This window comes from Carlito syrichta, unplaced genomic scaffold, assembly GCF_000164805.1.
Source record: "Carlito syrichta isolate Samal-C Ts95f unplaced genomic scaffold, Tarsius_syrichta-2.0.1 Scaffold316427, whole genome shotgun sequence".
In the NCBI taxonomy this organism is placed as follows: domain Eukaryota; kingdom Metazoa; phylum Chordata; class Mammalia; order Primates; family Tarsiidae; genus Carlito; species Carlito syrichta.
Window position 1 is genome coordinate 668,182 of NW_007260523.1, and position 18,004 is coordinate 686,185.

General features: G+C 38.4%; 1 protein-coding gene across 1 annotated transcript in view; it reads left to right on the plus strand.

The window, feature by feature from the left end:
- Window positions 1-18,004, plus strand: part of DHX9 (DExH-box helicase 9) — a 49,693-nt gene that overhangs the window by 602 nt on the left and 31,087 nt on the right. Inside the window, exons 2-6 of the mRNA XM_021707196.1 lie at window positions 440-580; window positions 12,865-12,979; window positions 14,666-14,778; window positions 15,370-15,518; window positions 17,845-17,891. Coding sequence (XP_021562871.1) covers window positions 440-580; window positions 12,865-12,979; window positions 14,666-14,778; window positions 15,370-15,518; window positions 17,845-17,891 — 565 coding nt within the window. The remainder of the gene's footprint in view (window positions 1-439; window positions 581-12,864; window positions 12,980-14,665; window positions 14,779-15,369; window positions 15,519-17,844; window positions 17,892-18,004) is intronic.

An 18,004-nucleotide genomic window follows, 5' to 3' on the forward strand; every position in this document is an offset into this window, starting at 1 on the left:
AAAAAAAAAAAAAAAAAAAGTACAATTATTTATTGCTTCAAATCAAAGTGCTTAAATACAAATGGAGATATTATAAACTCTGACCTTAATATGAACATTTTATTTATGAAAAGAGACTATCTGGGTACCTGCATAATCAATGATTGTATACCTAACCCTGAATTGTACCCCACATCTTTATAATTTAAAAAAAAGAAAGAAAAGAGAATGTCTGAGGCACTTTAGGATTAGCTTATCACTAGACAACATAATTCAAGCTTTCATTTTAGGTAACCCATGAATTCTCTTAGGTGTGTTAATTTCAGTGTGTTTATAGAATATATCTGTAAAAGTTAACTGTTTGCTATCTCTTGATGGATTATTGAATTATAAATTTTTTAAAATCCCAGAATTACACAGGTCATTCTCTTACTACAGTTTTCTTTCTTGACTGTTAAAGGTTCAGGTGGAAGGGTATAATTACACTGGCATGGGCAATTCCACCAATAAAAAAGATGCACAGAGCAATGCCGCCAGAGACTTTGTTAACTATTTGGTTCGAATAAATGAAATAAAGAGTGAAGAAGTCCCAGCTATTGGGGTAAGTACGCATGGCTAAGCCCTTGACAAATATGTTGTAAGGTTATGTAAACCCAAAATGTATGGATACCCAGGGTGATACGTTTTCACTGTTTTCAAATGTATTCTGTTCTTTGATGAACGTTGGCATCTTGTTTTCTCAGCGCTGGAAAAAGTTTCTGAAGATTTAGATTTCATCCTCATTATGTACCTGTCTTGGGGCTTGAGAAATACCTTTAATATTTGTCTTACAGTTTTATATATTTTGTTTATTCATACACCAGATTTTTCAGAGACAGTTATGTTACCTGCAATTCCAAAGTTTTTTTTTCTGTTTTTTGTGGGTTTTTTTGGTCAAAGTCTCAGTCTCGCTTTGTCGCCCACACTGGAGTGCAGTGGCTTGCTGGGCTTGGGTGATCCTTCCACCTCAGCCTTTTAAGAAGCTGGAACCACAGGCATTCACCACCATGCCCGACTTGTTTTTTTATTTATTGTAAAGACAAGGTCTTGCCATGTTGCCCAGGCTAGTCTCGAACCCATGGGCTCAGAAAATCCTCTTCCCTCTGCCTCCCAAAGTGCTAGGATTACAGGCGTGAGCCACCACGGCCTGGTGATAATATTTAAAATAGAGTAAATAAAAATCAACATTTCAGACACATTTACTCCCATTGATACTTCCTTATATAGCAGAGAAAATAGTTATTTAGTGCAATGGACTATATTTTTGTGTTTTGATAGCATGGGACTTTTAATTGTATTTTCTAAATATGCAACAAATACCCATCTCTGGTAGCTTATTTGTTGTTTTCTGGGTTTTTTGTACTTGAGGCTGGAGTACAATGACTGTTCATGGGTACAGTTTTAGCTCACCATAGCCTTGAACTCCTGACTTTAAACTGTCCTCTTGCCTAGGCCTCCCAAGTAGCTGGGACTACAGGCGTGTGCTACCACACTGGACTCTAGTGGGTTTTTTTAAGAAATAAACTATTTCTTATTTTGTTAAAAAAAGATAATTTTAATTTTCACAAAAATAGAAGGAGTGTTGACGTTATAAAGAGTCATGTTATAATTTAAGTAGAATCCCTTAGGTAATTTAAAATTAAAGATTTGCTTTTTATAAAACATTTAGGAATAATAGCCATACCAGTTTTAATAGAGTCATTATTTTCACTGGTGTTTTGTGTTCTGACTTGTTTATCAAGGTAAAGAGACATTTTATTTCATTGCTTTGACCTAGAACTCAAGATACTTACTTTCTAGTAGATCTACCACTAGATAATGATAGTATCTTAAAGTCTTTAATTTCTTTGGGTTTGCCTGTTCATAAAATGAAGGAATGGGCAAGATAATCTTAAGATTCTTTCTCTCTATAAAAGCAGTTTTGCAAATATCTCTTAAATATTTGAAGTCATCAGTGTCTCCATCTGTTATGATTTATTCTGGTTTGTTTTTTGTTTTGTTTTTAAGTCAGCATCTCACTCTTGCCAGACTGGAGTTGCAGGGGCAAGAACATGGCTCACCACAGACTCGACCTCCTGGGCTGAGGTGATCCTCCTGCCTCAGCCTTCTGAGTAGCTGGGATTGTAGGCACATGCCACCATACCTGGCTGATTTTTTTTTTTTTTGGTAGAGACGAGATCTTGATATATTGCAGGCTGGTCTTGAACTTGTAGGCTCAGGTGAGCCTCTGTGCCCAGCATTCATTCTATATCTTTTGTGCTCTTCCTCTCTGTTGTCTTATAATATAGATCTGCTGGTGGCAGAGTCTCTTTTTTAATATTTAAATTTTTGAATGGAGCCAAGTTCTCACAATGTTGCCCAGGTCGATCTCGAATTTCTGGGCTCAAGTGATTCTCCCACCTTCATCTCCCAAAGTGTTGGATTACAGGTGTGAGCCACTGCACCCGGCCCAAATTCAAAGAAATTTAATTTTCTGTCTGAAAATGTTTTTGTTTCACCTTCTATCTTGAAGAATATGTTCATTGGGTATAGAATTCTAGAGTGCCAGTTAGTTTGTTTTTTTCTTTCAGCATGTGAGTGAAAAAATACAAACTATTTATCCTCTTCTCTCACACCAGTCAGTGGGAAGACTTCTATGACCAGGTGTCTGGGATTTTTCCCCACACATGGAGCAAGCAATTAGTTGTGCAGTGGATACCAGATGCGTGTTCTACAAATCAATTTTCATACTATTTACTTGGAAATAATATCAGATCCCACATATTTAGGGCCCCACATATTGAAGACTCAGTCTCATAAGACTGCTCTCCACCCCCTCCTTCAGACAGGAGTTGCAAGTCCAGGCCTCCAGAACTTTTCCTTTTTTAAGAGGCATGGCCTCACTCTGTTACCCGTGCTGGAGTATAGTGGCATGTTCTTGGTTCACTGCAGCCTCAACCTCCTGGGCTTAAGGAAATTTCCCACCTCAGCCTCCCTAGTAGTTGAAACTACAGCCATACTCTTGGCTGTTTTTTATTTTATTTTAATTTTTTTGTAGAGACGGGGTTGCACTGTATTGCTCAGGCTGGTCTCAAACTTCTGGCCTCAAACAATTCCCCTTCCCCCCCGCCCCCCAAAAGTGCTGGGCTTGCGGGCATGAGCCACCAAGCCTGGCCCTCCAGAATTCATGACCGATAGCTTTATGTTAGGGTTCCCATGACTGCCTCTTGGGTTTGATTAATTTGCTAGAGTGGCTCGCAGAACTTAGGGAAACTTACTTACATTTACCTGTTTATTATCAAGGATACAAGTGAAGGGATGCATAGGGCAAGGTATGAGGGAAGAGTTTTCTATGCCTTCTCCAGAAACCTCCACTACTAGTTCTAACATCTGAGTCATCTTAGGATTGGACTCTATTGATTTTTTTTCTATGAGATTGGGTCACATTTTCTTCTGTGGCAGGTAATTTGGGATTGCATCCCGTGCATTAAAATATTATGCTATTAATATTGAATATTTCTACAAAGGATGTTTTTTAATGTTAATTAATTTGATTGTGCTCAAACTGTAAATGCTAGCTTTTGAATGTTAAATCCTGCTTCAGTTTTCTGATCCTTTGCTAGGTGGCCTGGAGTCCATATTGTGCGTGTATGGTTAAATGTGCCAGAGATTTAGGCAGTATTCATACACAGAATGTGGGGTTCCTCCTTCCTTTTTCCAGGATTCCCTCCTTTCTAGCAGCTTTGCTTTTCCTAACTGCTCATTTTCTGCTGCTTAAGGCCAGAAAGACTGGATTCTGTTAGAGTTGTAGCTGTCTCGGTTGGCTTTCTTCAGGCCAAAAGCTGCAATAAACAGGAATTAGACACTTTGATGTTCTATACAGCCAGTTTTAACTTCCCTCCAGAATCTGCCTATTTTTATTAATTCTTTATTGCCTGCATGTAGTCGTGCAAGGTTTTGTGTATTTTCTAAAGATTATGTTAACTTCAGGAAGATCAGTTTTATAGGAGTTTACCTGGTTATACCCAGAAGCAGTTTCTTACTATTATTTTTTCATTAGTGTTTTAACATGCTCAGACCTTTCCCGTTACATACCGTGACTGCATTTCTTTGCCTCCCTGACTTCCTCTGTTCCAGCTACACTGTCCTTGTAGTTCTCTAATATGCTATCCCCTTTCTCCCTGAAAACTTTTGTAGTAGTTTCTTTTCTCCAGCTGTCCTACCCTCAGGCCACTTTTTACCCTTCACTGCTTCATTTTTCTCCACTAACTTTTCACCCTGTGCTTTTCCACTGGACACCATTTTGTCCCTCCAAGGATATTTGACAGTGTACAGAAATATTTTTATTATAACTGGAGGGGACCACTGACATCTAGTAGGTAGAGGCTAGAGATGTGGCTGATAATCCTACAGTGCACTTGACAGCCTTCTACAACAAAGAATTATTTATCTAGACTAAAATGTCAGTTATATCGAGCCAAGAAACCCTGTTCTAACCTAATTTATTTTTGTTTCCTTGTATTAGAATGTAAGTTTATGCAGATGGGAGTTTTTGTGTCTCTGGCATCTAGAATGGTTCCTGGTTTTTAGCAGATACTTAACTTTTTGGCTGAATGAATAATGAATGGGTGGATTTGGAAAAAAAGAACACAACTCATTTCTACTTTTGTCTATCATCTTTATCTTACCGCCTTCTCCCAAGCAAATCCTTGTTCATATCACTTATTTTATCTTTCACTTGCCCTTTCCATAAATTGCATTGGCCAAAAATGACCTGTACAAGAGTACTTTAAAATTATTTAGCTGTGAACGATTTCAGATGTATATAAAAGTAAGAATAATATGTTGAATTCCCATGTTCCCATCAACCAGCTGCAACACCTTTCAACGTGGCCACACCTAGTCGTTTCTATTTTTTCTACTCCCCTTCCTTAGATTATTTTGGAGCAGAACCCAGACATCCTATCATTCATCTGTTAATGCCCCGGTCTGCGCCTAAAAGATAATCCTTTCAAAAAAAAAAAACAGATGTTTTTGAATATCTCCTTCCCTACACCCCCCCCTGGGGGAGGGGAACATTTGACAATATCTGGAACTGTTTGGACTTGGAGGAGGAGATGTGCTGATAGCATCTAGTGGGTGCTAGGGATCACCAGACATCCTGTGGTTTTCAGGAAAGCTTTCCACAACAAAGAATTATCTGGCTAAAATACCATGTCGATTGAGAAACCTTTGTCTGTAACCTCAGCCTAATGTATTTTTTTTTTTGATCTGTGTTTCTATGATTTATATATTTTTCATTAATGAGTGAAGTTGAACATCTTTTTTTAGCATTTAAAGATGTGTCATGCCCGTTCACAGAAGGGATAAGATGAATGTCTTATTCCTTTTTTAATTGGATTGATCTTTTTCTTTGTGTTTAATTAGCAGTGTTAACTCTGTATGCGTGACATGTTACAAATATTTTTTTTCTCAGTCTGCCCATTAGATTTTTATTTTTGCTTGTGTTTTTTTGCCAAAAATTTTTGCAATGTAAAATGAACACTTTACCCTTATTTTTTTAACTTAATCGGCATTTAGCTTTGTTGATCACATCCTCCATCTCAACATACTCTTCTGTCTTCTGTAGCACTGGATTATCTCAACTATCTTTCTGTCTCTGACTGCTCCTTATTTTGCTTTTCATCTTCACCTTATTTGGTAGTTTGGAACCGTATCTTAAGTGTAAACATTCCATACGTAATACTACTCTCTAAGCTTGGGCATTTGGTCAGGTGCTCTTATCTGTTTATAATTAACCGATGCTTAATTGTTACCTTGGCTAAATCATAAATAGTCTTTTGATTAAGCCTGTATAGTTCTTCATGTTGAATAAGACCTTTTGTCCCAATAAATTAGCTTTAAACAACAGGCTTTTTTTTTCTTTTTGAAATGATTGTGTACAGTGAGATTTAAAATTTTCACGTTCAGTTTTTCTCCTTTCTTAAGCTTGCATATTAAAATTGTATATGATGAGCCCATTTTCTGGCTTTGCATCCGTTTTTTAGATGAAAACCTTTTGATTTTTGATAGAGATTTTGTTTCGTTTATTCATGGGAACAATATGCCCTCTGAAATAATGAACCTATTTTGTCACCATTATTGAGTGATGGTTTGGTCACTTTAATCTGTCGGTGAGTGTTACTGAAAATCTACAAATTCTTAATGTAATATTGCACTATTATCAGAGCATTTCAGTATTTATACTGATGGAGTTACTAGTTTTGGGAGTCTCTTTTATTGTTTATTGATAATTTAAGGAATTTTAAAAGATACTTTATTATTTCAACTTGTATTTCTTTAGTTCTCCAGGTAGCCTTTGAACAACCCAGGTTTTAATTGTGTGGGTCCAATTATACAGAAATTTTTTTTTTTTAACCAAATGATAATTGAAAACACAGATTTTGTAGATGCAACCCCACATACACAAAGGGCCAATTTTTCTTAGGATCAACTGAGACTTAGAGTATGCAAAGACCTGGGGCAGGTCCTGTAACCAGTCAGTAGTTCTTTCCTCCTTTCAATTATCTAGTCATTTACCTATCAGTAGTTCCTGTTTTACTAATTTTATACTCTTTTACAGTTAAAAAGTCATTTTTTGACCGGCTGTGGTCTGTGGCTCAACCTGTAATCCCAGCACTTTGGTAGGCCAAGGCGAGTGGATTGTCTGAGCCTGTGGGATCGAGACCAGCCTGGGCAACTTGGCAGGACCTCGTCTCTACAATAAATAAATAAAAAAATTAGCCAGGCATGGTAGTGCATGCCTATAGTTCCAGCTACTTGAAAGCATGAGGTGGAAGGATCTCCAAAGCCCAGTAGGTCAACGCTGGGGTGATCGTGAGCAGGCCACTGCACTCCAGCCTGGGTGACGGAGTGAGACTCCAACTCAAAAAAAAAAAAAAATCGTTTTTTACAGAGTGTAGTATGTGTTCATTGCAGAAATTTTGGCAAACAAAAAGATTATAAAAAAGAAAAATGAACTGAAATTTCCAGTTTAGCTCTTTAAATGTGTTGCTAGTTTGTAACCTTTTAAAAAATATGTAACATTTTGTCTTCCTTAGGCAGAGCCAAGGTTATGTACTATGACACTTTCAATACCATATCCCGCCTGTTGTTTTAACTGATTATGAAATGTTTTTAAAAAGGAAAACAGGAAGTTGTCTTACTCAAATACCTCAATTTTCATAGGTTAGGAATTTTTTCTTAGGTTGATAAAGGTAGAGAGTGAGGTAGGAATTGTGACCGTGGGGTCAAGTTGCTCAAAAGAGGACAAATTAGCATTTTGGCTCCACTACTACTCACTTAATTTTTCCTGTTACTTGGTTCTTAGGGCTTACATTGCCTCCATAGCCTCAGCCTCGGAGGAGCGCTTTCCTTCAAGCTATATGCTATCTATAAAACGGAGAATAGCTGGGCTCGGTGGCTCAGCCTGTAATCCCGTGCAATTGGGGGGCTGAGGTGAGTGGATTGCCTGAGCCTGCGGGTTTGAGACTTGCCTGGCCAACTTGGCAAGACCTCGTCTCTACAATAAATAACAAAAAAAATTAGCCGGGCGTGGTAGCACACGCCTGTAGTTCCAGCTACTCGGAAGGCTGAGGCAGAAGGATCGCTGGAGCCCAGCAAGTCAAGGGTGCAGTGGCCGGGAATGGCCACTGCCCTCCAGCTTGGGCAACAGAGTGAGACTCCAACTCAAAAAATAAAATAAAATGGAGAATATATACAAGGATTGAAAACAAAGGCAAGGATAAAGCATATCAGACAAATACGATACAAAATAAGATGGGAATAGCAATATTAATATCAAACTTTTTTTTTTTTTTTAAAGAAAGAATGCTTTATTTATTTTTTGAGTTGGAGTCCCACTCTGTCGCCCAGACTGGAATGCCGTGGCACACTCCCGGCCACCGCAGCCTTGACCTGCTGGGTTCTGGCAATCCTTCCGCCTCAGCCTTCCAAGTAACTGGAACTATAGGCGCGCGCTACCACGCCCAGCTAATTTTTTGATTTATTGTAGAGATGAGGTCTCGCCAAGTTGCCCAGGTGGGACTCAAACCCGCGGGCTCAGGCAATTCACTCACCTCGGCCTCCCAAGGCGCGGGATTACAGGCTGAGCCACTGAGCCCGGCAATATCAAACTTTTAAAGAAGAAAGCAAAAAAGCCAAATCAATTCATAATGTACTAATCCACCTAGCGTTATTGAACATCCTGTTATATATCTTGTCAAAAGCAAAGTGGTCATGTGAAAAAGTAACAAAGTAATCAAAAGACCCCAAGCACTTGCAAATTTAAACTCTTAGGCCTAAGTGAAAATTTTAAGTTAAGTATAGACTATCAGATGATCTTTTTAGTCTTATTTTAATTATCCGTATAATACAAATAAATATTCCTATGCATTTATTTGTTTATTATATGTAAATCCCACTAAGACATAAACTCTAAGGTACAGTACCCTAATAATTAGAAACAGTTAATATTAGTTGTTAGTATTGCCATTGTTGTTATTGTCGGTGACTTTCTTATTTGAATCCCTATAATGCCCTTGTTCATATAACACATTAGTGAATAAATGTGTTTTGGGGAAGTGTATTAGTTTTCTTTTGCTACCATAACAAATCATCACAAACTTAGTGACTTGAAAAAAATACAAATACAGTATCTCACAGTTCTATAGTTCAAAGCTGTGGTAAGCTGGGCTGATTTCTGTGCTCAGAGTATCACAAGACTGAAATCAAGATATTGGTGAGCCTACTGTCTTAACTGGAGAATCAGAAGAAAGAATCTGCTTCAGTACTCATACAGGTTGTTTGCAGAATTCAGCTCCATATGACTAAAGGAATGAAATCTGTGTTTACTTGATTGCTGTTGGCCAAGAATTGTCCTCAGCCTCCAGTATTCCTGGCTCTCAGCAAATGTGACAGGTCAAGTCCTTGTCTTCAAATCGATCTGCCTTATTTTTTCTCTTCCTTTTTACTCCATCTTTCTGAATGACTCCAGCCAGAGAATTGTGTCTTACTAAAAGGGGTCAAATTATTAGATTCCACATTACTGACTTAACAAAACTGTGGAGTGTAGCAGGCTTGGTGACTCACGCCTGTAATCCCAACACCTTGGGAGGTGGAGGTGAGGATTGCCTGAGCCTAAGGGTTCAAGACCAACCTGGGCAACTTTGCAAGACCTCGTCTCTACAATAAATCGAAAAATCAACCAGATGTGGTGGCACATGCCTGTAGTTTGAGCTACTTAGAAGGCTCTTAGAAGGTCAAAGCTGCAATGGCCATGAGTGTGCAATTGTCCTCTAGCCTGGGTGACAGAGTAAAAAAAGCCAAGCAAACAAAAACCTGGAGTGATCAGAGGAACAGGCATTTATTTAAAAGAGCAGTAAATACTTTTACTGTTACACAAGAAGTAGCTTTTTAAGTGAGCTAATAAGCTATCAACTCAAGAAAATAAATTTAAATAAAGATAAAATCACCAATTGCTGAATTAGAAGTAAAAGTGATCATAAAATTTTAAAATATTCTTTATAAAAGGAAATAGTTCGTCCCATTTGCTTAAAAAAATAATAAATGGTACAGAATGACACAATCATGACTCGCTGCAGCCTCGACCTCCTGGGCTCAGGTGATCCTTCCACCTCAGCAACACAAGTAACTGGGACTACAGGAACACATCATCAAGCCCAGCTAATTTTGTAGAGATGAGGTTTTGCTATGTTGCCCAGGCTGGTCTCGAACTGTTGGGCTCATGGCATCCACCTGCCTTGGCCTCCCAAAGTGCTGGGATTACTGGTGTGAGCTACCGTACCTGCTACTTAATACCATATCTAACTTCTCTAGCACCTCTGGGTCAAAACCCTTTAATGAAACTAATACATATGAATGAATTTAAAGAGAAAGGATTCTACTTAGTTACCATCCTAAAGCTTTATTAAAGATAAAGGCATTTGATAAAATTAAACACTTGTTGCCAATAAAGTACTGAAGAAATTAAGTAATACTTTCTAAAATTAATAGTAAACACAACTAAATACCCCAGAACTGTGCTGCTCAAAGTTTTGCAGTTTGTGAAGAGATGAGTAAACATTTGGAAATACTTACAGTATTGTGGTAGCAGTTTTGTTTGTTGAATCTATTAGTTAGGAAACTTGGTTTTGTATTTTTTGTAGCTTTCTATTTCTTATTTCTAAAAATTATTTTTGGTTTTTGTTTTGTTTGAGTTGGAGTCTTGGTCTGCCGCCTAGACTGGAGTGCAATGGCATGCTCACGGCCACTGTAACCTCAGCCTGCCTCCACCTCCTTCTCCCAAATAGCTGAAACTACCGGCACACACTGCCACGCCCTGGTAATTTTTTGATTTATTGTAGAAATGAGATCTCACCAAGTTGTCCAGGCTGATCTCAAACCTGTGGACTCGGGCAGTCCTCTCACCTCAACCTCCCAAAGTGCTGGGATTATAGGTGTGAGCCACTGTACCCAGCCTTATTTTTGGTAGATTTTATAGAAATATCGTTCTCAGTGGTTTGAGGGCTAAACTCAGCTAGTTCTTCATTACAGATAGTTTGACATGCTCTGCTCTGGAGAATTCTCTGCAAAATTAAGACAAGTGTCCACTATCACCACTATTGCTCAGTCTCCTGCAGTAGATAAAAAGAAATAAGGAATATGTAGTATGAGAAGAAAAAAATGTAATGTAAATGTTATAAAGAATTTAATTGGAAAACTATCTTATTCACAATAGTAATAAAAATTACAGTGGGGCGTGACACCTCACACCTGTTACTCCAGCACTTTGGGAGGTCGAGGCAGGAGGACCGTTTGAGCCTGGGAGTTTGAGACCAGTCTAGGTAACATAATGAGACCGTGTCTCTTCAAAAAAAATAAAAATAGGAGTGATGACACTGTCCTGTACTTACCCAGCTACTCAGGAGGGTGAGGCGGAAGGATCACTTAAGCCCAGGATTTCGAGGAAGGGATGTGGTGAGCTGTGATCGTGTCGCTGTACTCCAGCCTGGGCAACAAGAGTAAGACCCTGACTCAGAAAAATTACTGAGCTTAAGAACATGTGATTTGTAGGATCTGTAAGAACAGTGATCGATTTTTACTGAAGGATAATGTCAAGATCTCCCAAGAGTCTGAGATTTTTACCATCCTTGAAAGCTAATAATTTAGTCAATTCCATAGATTTTTGCAGAAAACACAAGACTCCTGAGTCTGAGACAAAGGATGTTATTACAGCATCGTAGGTAGTATGAGCTTAATATTTATGTCGGTTGCCCTTGTCCTCAAGTCCTTTGGGGATGATGTGGAGCTGTCCCAGATAAATGCTGAGGACACACTTGAGTTTGTATCACAGATTAGTAAGCCCTAGTCTTAAAAGGGGACTCTTGGGAGGCCTATCTTTATTATCCTGGTTAGCAGACATGCCTGCCTTCTACCTTGAAGGGGAAGGTATTATCTCTTTCAAATTATTTGCCGTTCAGATGTCCTTCAAAAAAGTCTAGACAAGAATTATAGAAACAAGATATTCATACAGAGTCGTCTCAATGGATAGAAAACTTGATGAAATTAGAGCTGTGCCATATTTCTACATGGAAAGTCGCATTATTGTCAGATGTGAGTGAATTATAAGGAAGTCAATTCTTTTAGTAGATTGTATAAATTTAACATATTATTTGGGAAATTAAACCAAAAGTTAATCAGGCAAGTTTAAAATTTAAAAGGAAGACATCCTATCACACTTCAAGGAATCTTAATTATTTTAAGATAACAGTAACCAAAATGTTAATGTAAAATAGCAAATACAATGTAAAAATGTAAATAGCATTAAAATGTTAGCAGTTAATGAGAAAAGTGAAATATCTAGATAGAATAATGGGCAAAGAAAATGTAAAGTTGAACAATTCAGTTGCCCAAAATTGGAGATGTGGGAAACTGGTTCTCATGTATAATGCTGATATGAGTCTTGTAAGTTTTCAAGCTCTCTGTAGAGTAGTAACATGCTTTTTTAAATGTTGATGCCTTTTAGCCCAGGAATTCCACACCATGAATTTTTCATCTAGGAGATACGCTGAAGTACAAAGAGTTTGTGCCAGTGTTGTTTTCTAATTTGTTTGAAAATGGCTACAATCTAAATGTCCATCAACATAGTATTGAGTTACAAACAGCTCATTCATGCAGTAGAGTAGTAGTAGTTCATTAAAATTCATATAGGTCAATATTCAGAGAAGTAGAAGATGTACATAAAACATGCATTTGTCTTGGAACTTGATGTTCCCTCTCTCTGAAATACCAATATTGTGAGGAAAGGAGGTGTGACACATCAGTCTCCTTAAGTTCATTTGTGTGTCTGTTTCTCCCAGAGAGGGTCTTAACTTTTTTAAATCCAGAGAACAGGGTATATTGCCTTGGTACCTAGGCTGATCTCAAACTCCTGGCCTTCTTTAATCATCGAAAGAATTTGCTAGCCAGGCTCGGTGGCTCAGCCTGTAATCCCGCGCCTTTGGGAGGCTGAGGTGAGTGGATTGCCTGAACTCGCGGTTCGAGACCCGCCTGGGCAGTGAGACCTCATCTCTACAATAAATCAAAAAAAAAAAGCAGCCGGACATGGTAGCTCATGCCTGTAATTCCGGCTATTCAGGGGGAAGGATCGCCCTGAGGCGGAGGGATCCCCGGAGCCCAGCAGGCGAGGCTGCGGTCCCGGCCACAGCACTCCAGTCTGGGCGACCAAGTGAGACTCCAACTCAAAAAAAAAAAAAAGAAAGAAAGAAAGAATTTGCTAATTCCTGTGAAGGCAAAAGCACTGACACTGCCCTGACTCTTCTCTTGCAGGTATTGTCTCCCCCACCCCCAGTTACTGATACACCTGACACTACAACAAATGCTGGAGGAGGTTTATCAGCAACCTTGGGAGGCCCTCTTCCTCCACATCTGGCTCTACAGGCAGGTAAGGGACTTGAATGCCTGCACGTGACAGAATAATAGTATATACACAATTTGGGTCATCATCTCTCATTTGGATAGAAATAACTACAGTAAACCTTGATGTTAAGAGAGACAACCTAAGGCTTTTATAAATTTGTAAATACAACCAGATCATTTAATTTTTCTTAGAAAGTATGGTATAGCATAATTCTTTACTGTCATTACCTTTTACTAAGTTTTTATCTCTGAATAGATTTTGCACAGGCTAGAACATTTGGTTAAAGGATCTTATGAATTGCCTTTTGTTATTTCTAACTTATTCTTACCAGATATGTTGTACACTTTTTATCTTTATGAATCCAAACTGTTGGTAAATTCTATATGCAGTAAATCCTCATTTAATGTTGTTGATGAGTTCTTAGAAACAGACTTTAATGAAAATGATGTCCAGCAGGTTCTCAAATAACTTCATTTCCGTCAGCATTATTTTTTTATAATATTGATGAGGGGAAAATAATTGATATTAATGTATGTTATTGCACTTAAAGTTGCATCACAGCCCAAGCACAGTGGCTCATGCCTATAATCCCAGCATTTTGGGAGGCCGAGGCAAGAGGATTACCTGAGCTTGCAGGTTCAAGACCATCCTGGGCAACATGGTGAGACCTCATCTCCACAATAAATCAAAAAATTAGCCGGGCGTGGTAGCACATGCATATGGTTCTTGGAAGGCTGAGACCAAAGGATCACCGAAGCCTATCAGGTGGACACTGGGGTGGCCATGAGCGTGCCCCTGTACTCCAACCTGGGCGACGGAGTAGACTCCAATCCCCTGCCCCCCCAAAAAGAAGTTGCATCACTGTTCCCAGGAACCTGTTGACAACATTAAGTGAGGACCTACTCTATAGTCAAAGCTTTTATTGGGATGTCTACTCTAGGGTAGGCTAACTAGGATTTCGGTCAGATCAAGACTCATCACTCTCTTTGCCTCTTCAGTTTCTTCTTTCCATCACCAGTCCCAATAGTTAGCTTTCTTTTCAGGTCATATTTGCCAAAGAGAGTTTTCTCTACCAAGCAGGATGGCTCACGCCTGTAATCTCAACACTTTGGGAGTTCCCAACAGGAGGATTGCTTGAGCCCAGAAGTTCTAGGCCAGCCTGGAAGTTCTATGCCAACATGGAAAAATCTCATCTCTACAAAAAAAAAAAAAAAGTAGCAGGGTGCATTGGCTAGTGGCATGCTTCTGTGGTCCCATCTACTCAGGAGGCTGAGGAGGGAGGGAAGAAGGTTGTTTGAGCCCAGGAGGTTGAGGCTTCAGTGAGCTATGATGGTGCCACTGTACTCCAGTCTGGGCAACAGAGTAAGACCTCAACTCAAAAAAAAAGAGATTTGTCATTTAATCTGTTGTTACATATGTAATAAACTTAAAATACAGCTACATTGATAATATATGTTGGATTGTCAGTCACTTACTGTCATTCACTAGTGGTTTTCCCTTTTGCATATTATCCTTGGAATTTGCAATTTGGACCTATATTTCAGTCATGTAAAATTTTCCAAGTAAGTCATAGACAGTTCAGGCACCTTTCCAAATAATAAATAAGCATAGCAGGACAAAAACTAGGATAATTCTTTAAAATATTTAGGTTTTTTGTTTGTTTGTTTACAATTTGGTTCATTAAGAGAACAATCATTTTTTCTTTAGCAGAGAATAATTCTGGAGTTGGGGCTTCTGGCTATGGTAGTCCTGAACCCACCTGGGATCGAGGAGCCAACTTGAAGGATTACTACTCAAGAAAGGAAGAACAGGAAGTACAAGCAGTAAGGCTAACACCCTGTGTTCATCTCTGGGAATGTGGTTTGGGACTTAGTTCACAGCAAACTTCAGGGTATTCACAAGTTAATTTAGTGCTCCATTTAAGTGGTAATTTGAGATCACTTGTTCACACGAGCCACCATAAACTTAAGTTGTCCATTAAATTTGGTTATTCCAATTGTCTATGAAAAAACAGTATTTTTCCTAGTGGAAATAAAAAGGTCTCCTCATCTGCTTTATAGGGAATGTAATTACGTCGGGGAACTTCATTTCATGAGCACTTGTAATAAAAATGTCTTAATAGTGCAGCCTGTTTTTGCACTTAGTGTATTTAGAATGTAGAACAAGCACCAAAATGTCCCCAGAAATTTTGGAGACAATTTAAAGGTTCTATATTAACTAATGGCTTATTTGTAGAGTCGTCAGATGCAGTAAAAATCAATTCTGGTTCAGTTTAGACTGGGATTAGAAACTGTTAAAAAACAGCTTTTGCATTATAAGGGATGTACAAAGAAGGTATTGTTATACATTTCTGTGTGTTGAGTATGCATAACTGAACTTATTGCAGCTAAATTTAATTACCATTGATTCTGCAGACTCTAGAGTCAGAAGAAGTGGATTTAAATGCTGGGCTTCATGGAAACTGGACCTTGGAAAATGCCAAGGCTCGTCTAAACCAGTATTTCCAAAAAGAAAAGATCCAAGGAGAATATAAGTACACCCAAGTGGGTCCTGATCACAACAGGTTTGCTTGGTTTCACTTTTCCTTCTGTAGTAAGTTGAGGTTGTTTTGGATATTCATAGTTGAATGTGTTATATTTTTATACATGTTATATGCTTCATTGTGTGGGTTAGAAATGAATTGTGAAGAGAAGAGACATTACGTTGCACAAGAGTTATCAGTGATTTGTAATGGCAGTTTCCATGGTTTTCACTTAATGTGAAGTTCAGCATAAATCTATTTGTAATGCTGGACTTGTAAGGTTCTCATTTGAATCCGACAGGCAAAAGTCATAGCCACAAGAGGTGGTTTGTCCCCAATTGACCTAAAAACCAGGCAGAGATGGTGATTTTGTTCACTGTAATATTGTTAGTATTGTTAGAGGCCATTCTAGATATTATTTCTTGAATGGGTCAGAGTCTCAGTCTGCGTCAACATCCAAATTTCACTTCACCTTTAAAAGTTGCCAGCTCTCATAAGAATCCTGTTGAAATGTAAGGCTTTGTTGTAAAGTTGAATAGGGACAACCTCAGTCTTTGTGTGTGGGTTAATTTAGTGTACTTTTTTCTTTAAATTTATCAAACTGAGCATAAAGGGAGGTTGTTCCAACAGTGACAGTATGTTTCTCAGCCTGCTTGCTATTCTTCCTGAGAGCATTCCAGGGTGTAGTAATTATTACTCCCAGGAAGGCTCATATGGATTAGACTCTATTTTTATTGGAAGGTAAGGGGAGGTTGAAATGGATACCTCTGAATGATTCAGTTCGCTGTCCTAAATTATTCAAAATACATTTTTAAAAAATTTTTTTCTTGAAACTCAAAATGTTTTCTCTTGGATATATCGAGCAATTCTAAAAATTATTGCTAATTACAAAAATTTGTCATGGATCAAAATGATATTCAGAGCATGGCTCCCCCTACTTCCCACTGCTTTGTTCAGTCCTGAATTTTCAAATACTTAATTTCTAGTGTCGGACTTTTTAAAACCTTCAAATGATATATTTGTTGATTTTTGTTTTGGTTTAATATTTTGTCCTTCTGAACGGATTGGGCTTAGAAGCACTTGGTGATGTTAAGAATAATATGATGCCTAAGTGTTCCTGATGATGCCTAAGTGTTCATCATTGCAAATATTTTTTGTTATCAGCATATTATCACTGATTTCTAATACAAGGCAGTGAATAATTCAGGACATGACAATGTGGGAGGCAAAGACAGTTGGGGGAGCTAGGACAGCATTGCTCCTTATATGTCCTTTATTTAAAGGCATAACAGACAGCGACACCAGAGGTCTGTGTTCATACACACATGTGCTGCTGCTTAGGCTGAACTAAGCAATCACATGGGATACTATTGTAAACTGATTTCTGGTGTCGCTGTTCCCCCTAGGTGGAGGAGAATGAGATTGAGTGCTGACTTTAAGCCTGGCTGAGAAACATACTGGCATCGGTGTCATTAATGAAAGGGTGGATGTTGTTCCCCTGAAAGCCAGTGGCCTTTGACCCCTGAAGCCGCTGTGCCTGAAGGTCAGTTCACAAGAGGTATAGGAAGGAGTCTAACATTTATTTTTTTCTTAAGCCTCACTTGAGCCTTTTATTTACAGCACAAAGTCAAGATTAGAATGTATCTGAGCAGTGGAAGGGCCAGAATAGATAGTTTTCAGAGGACAGTTTTTCCCTTGCTAAAGCCTAAAACCATTCCCTAGAATCTGCTGTTAGTTTTAGCTAGGATCTTAAAACATGGTGTTTTTGTTTTCAGAACCAGATTTAGATAAATGTCAAATTGGCTAAATTTTTTGTCATCAAGGATTGCTTCCAACTGTAGGCAAATGTGAGAACTTTGCTTTAGGAGTCACTGAAACACACAGTGTTTGTTTGTGCATGTGTGAGTTTGATATTAACTTGTCTTAACAGATCGTGGTAATTAATGAGTGGCCTGCGCACAGGAATCTTAAGATTATCATAACTGTAACATGAAGAGTTGTGAGCCTACTTTATTTCTTGGCTCAAACCTAAGTGGAGAATTTCTTTTCGTTGAGTGTGTTCTAGATATTCAGACTCTAACCTTTGGAATAAAAGTAAATATAGACTCTAAAACCCTAAGGTTTTCTTCCATGAAAATTGGCTCCATCAACTTCAAGTATAGCTGTCTCGGGCCATGTTGTAAATTATCTGAAATTTATATATTCCATTTGTTCTAGGATTGAACAGAAGTAAATGTTAATTTTCTTTTTTTTGTTTGTTTGACTGATTTGCCTAAGCAGTTGAAAAGCCTTACCTGACTTGGGAGACCTGGATTTAGTAATTTCTAACAGTGAAATTTTCTAACCTTGCTTGTATATGTTGTTACAGGAGCTTTATTGCAGAAATGACCATTTATATCAAGCAGCTGGGCAGAAGTAAGTGTTATTGCTTCCCTAATGTTCTAAGTCTTTATGTGAAAGAAGAGTCTTCACATTAAAAGTTTGAGACGTGTGTGCGTGCACATTATATTATCGAAAGGACACATGAT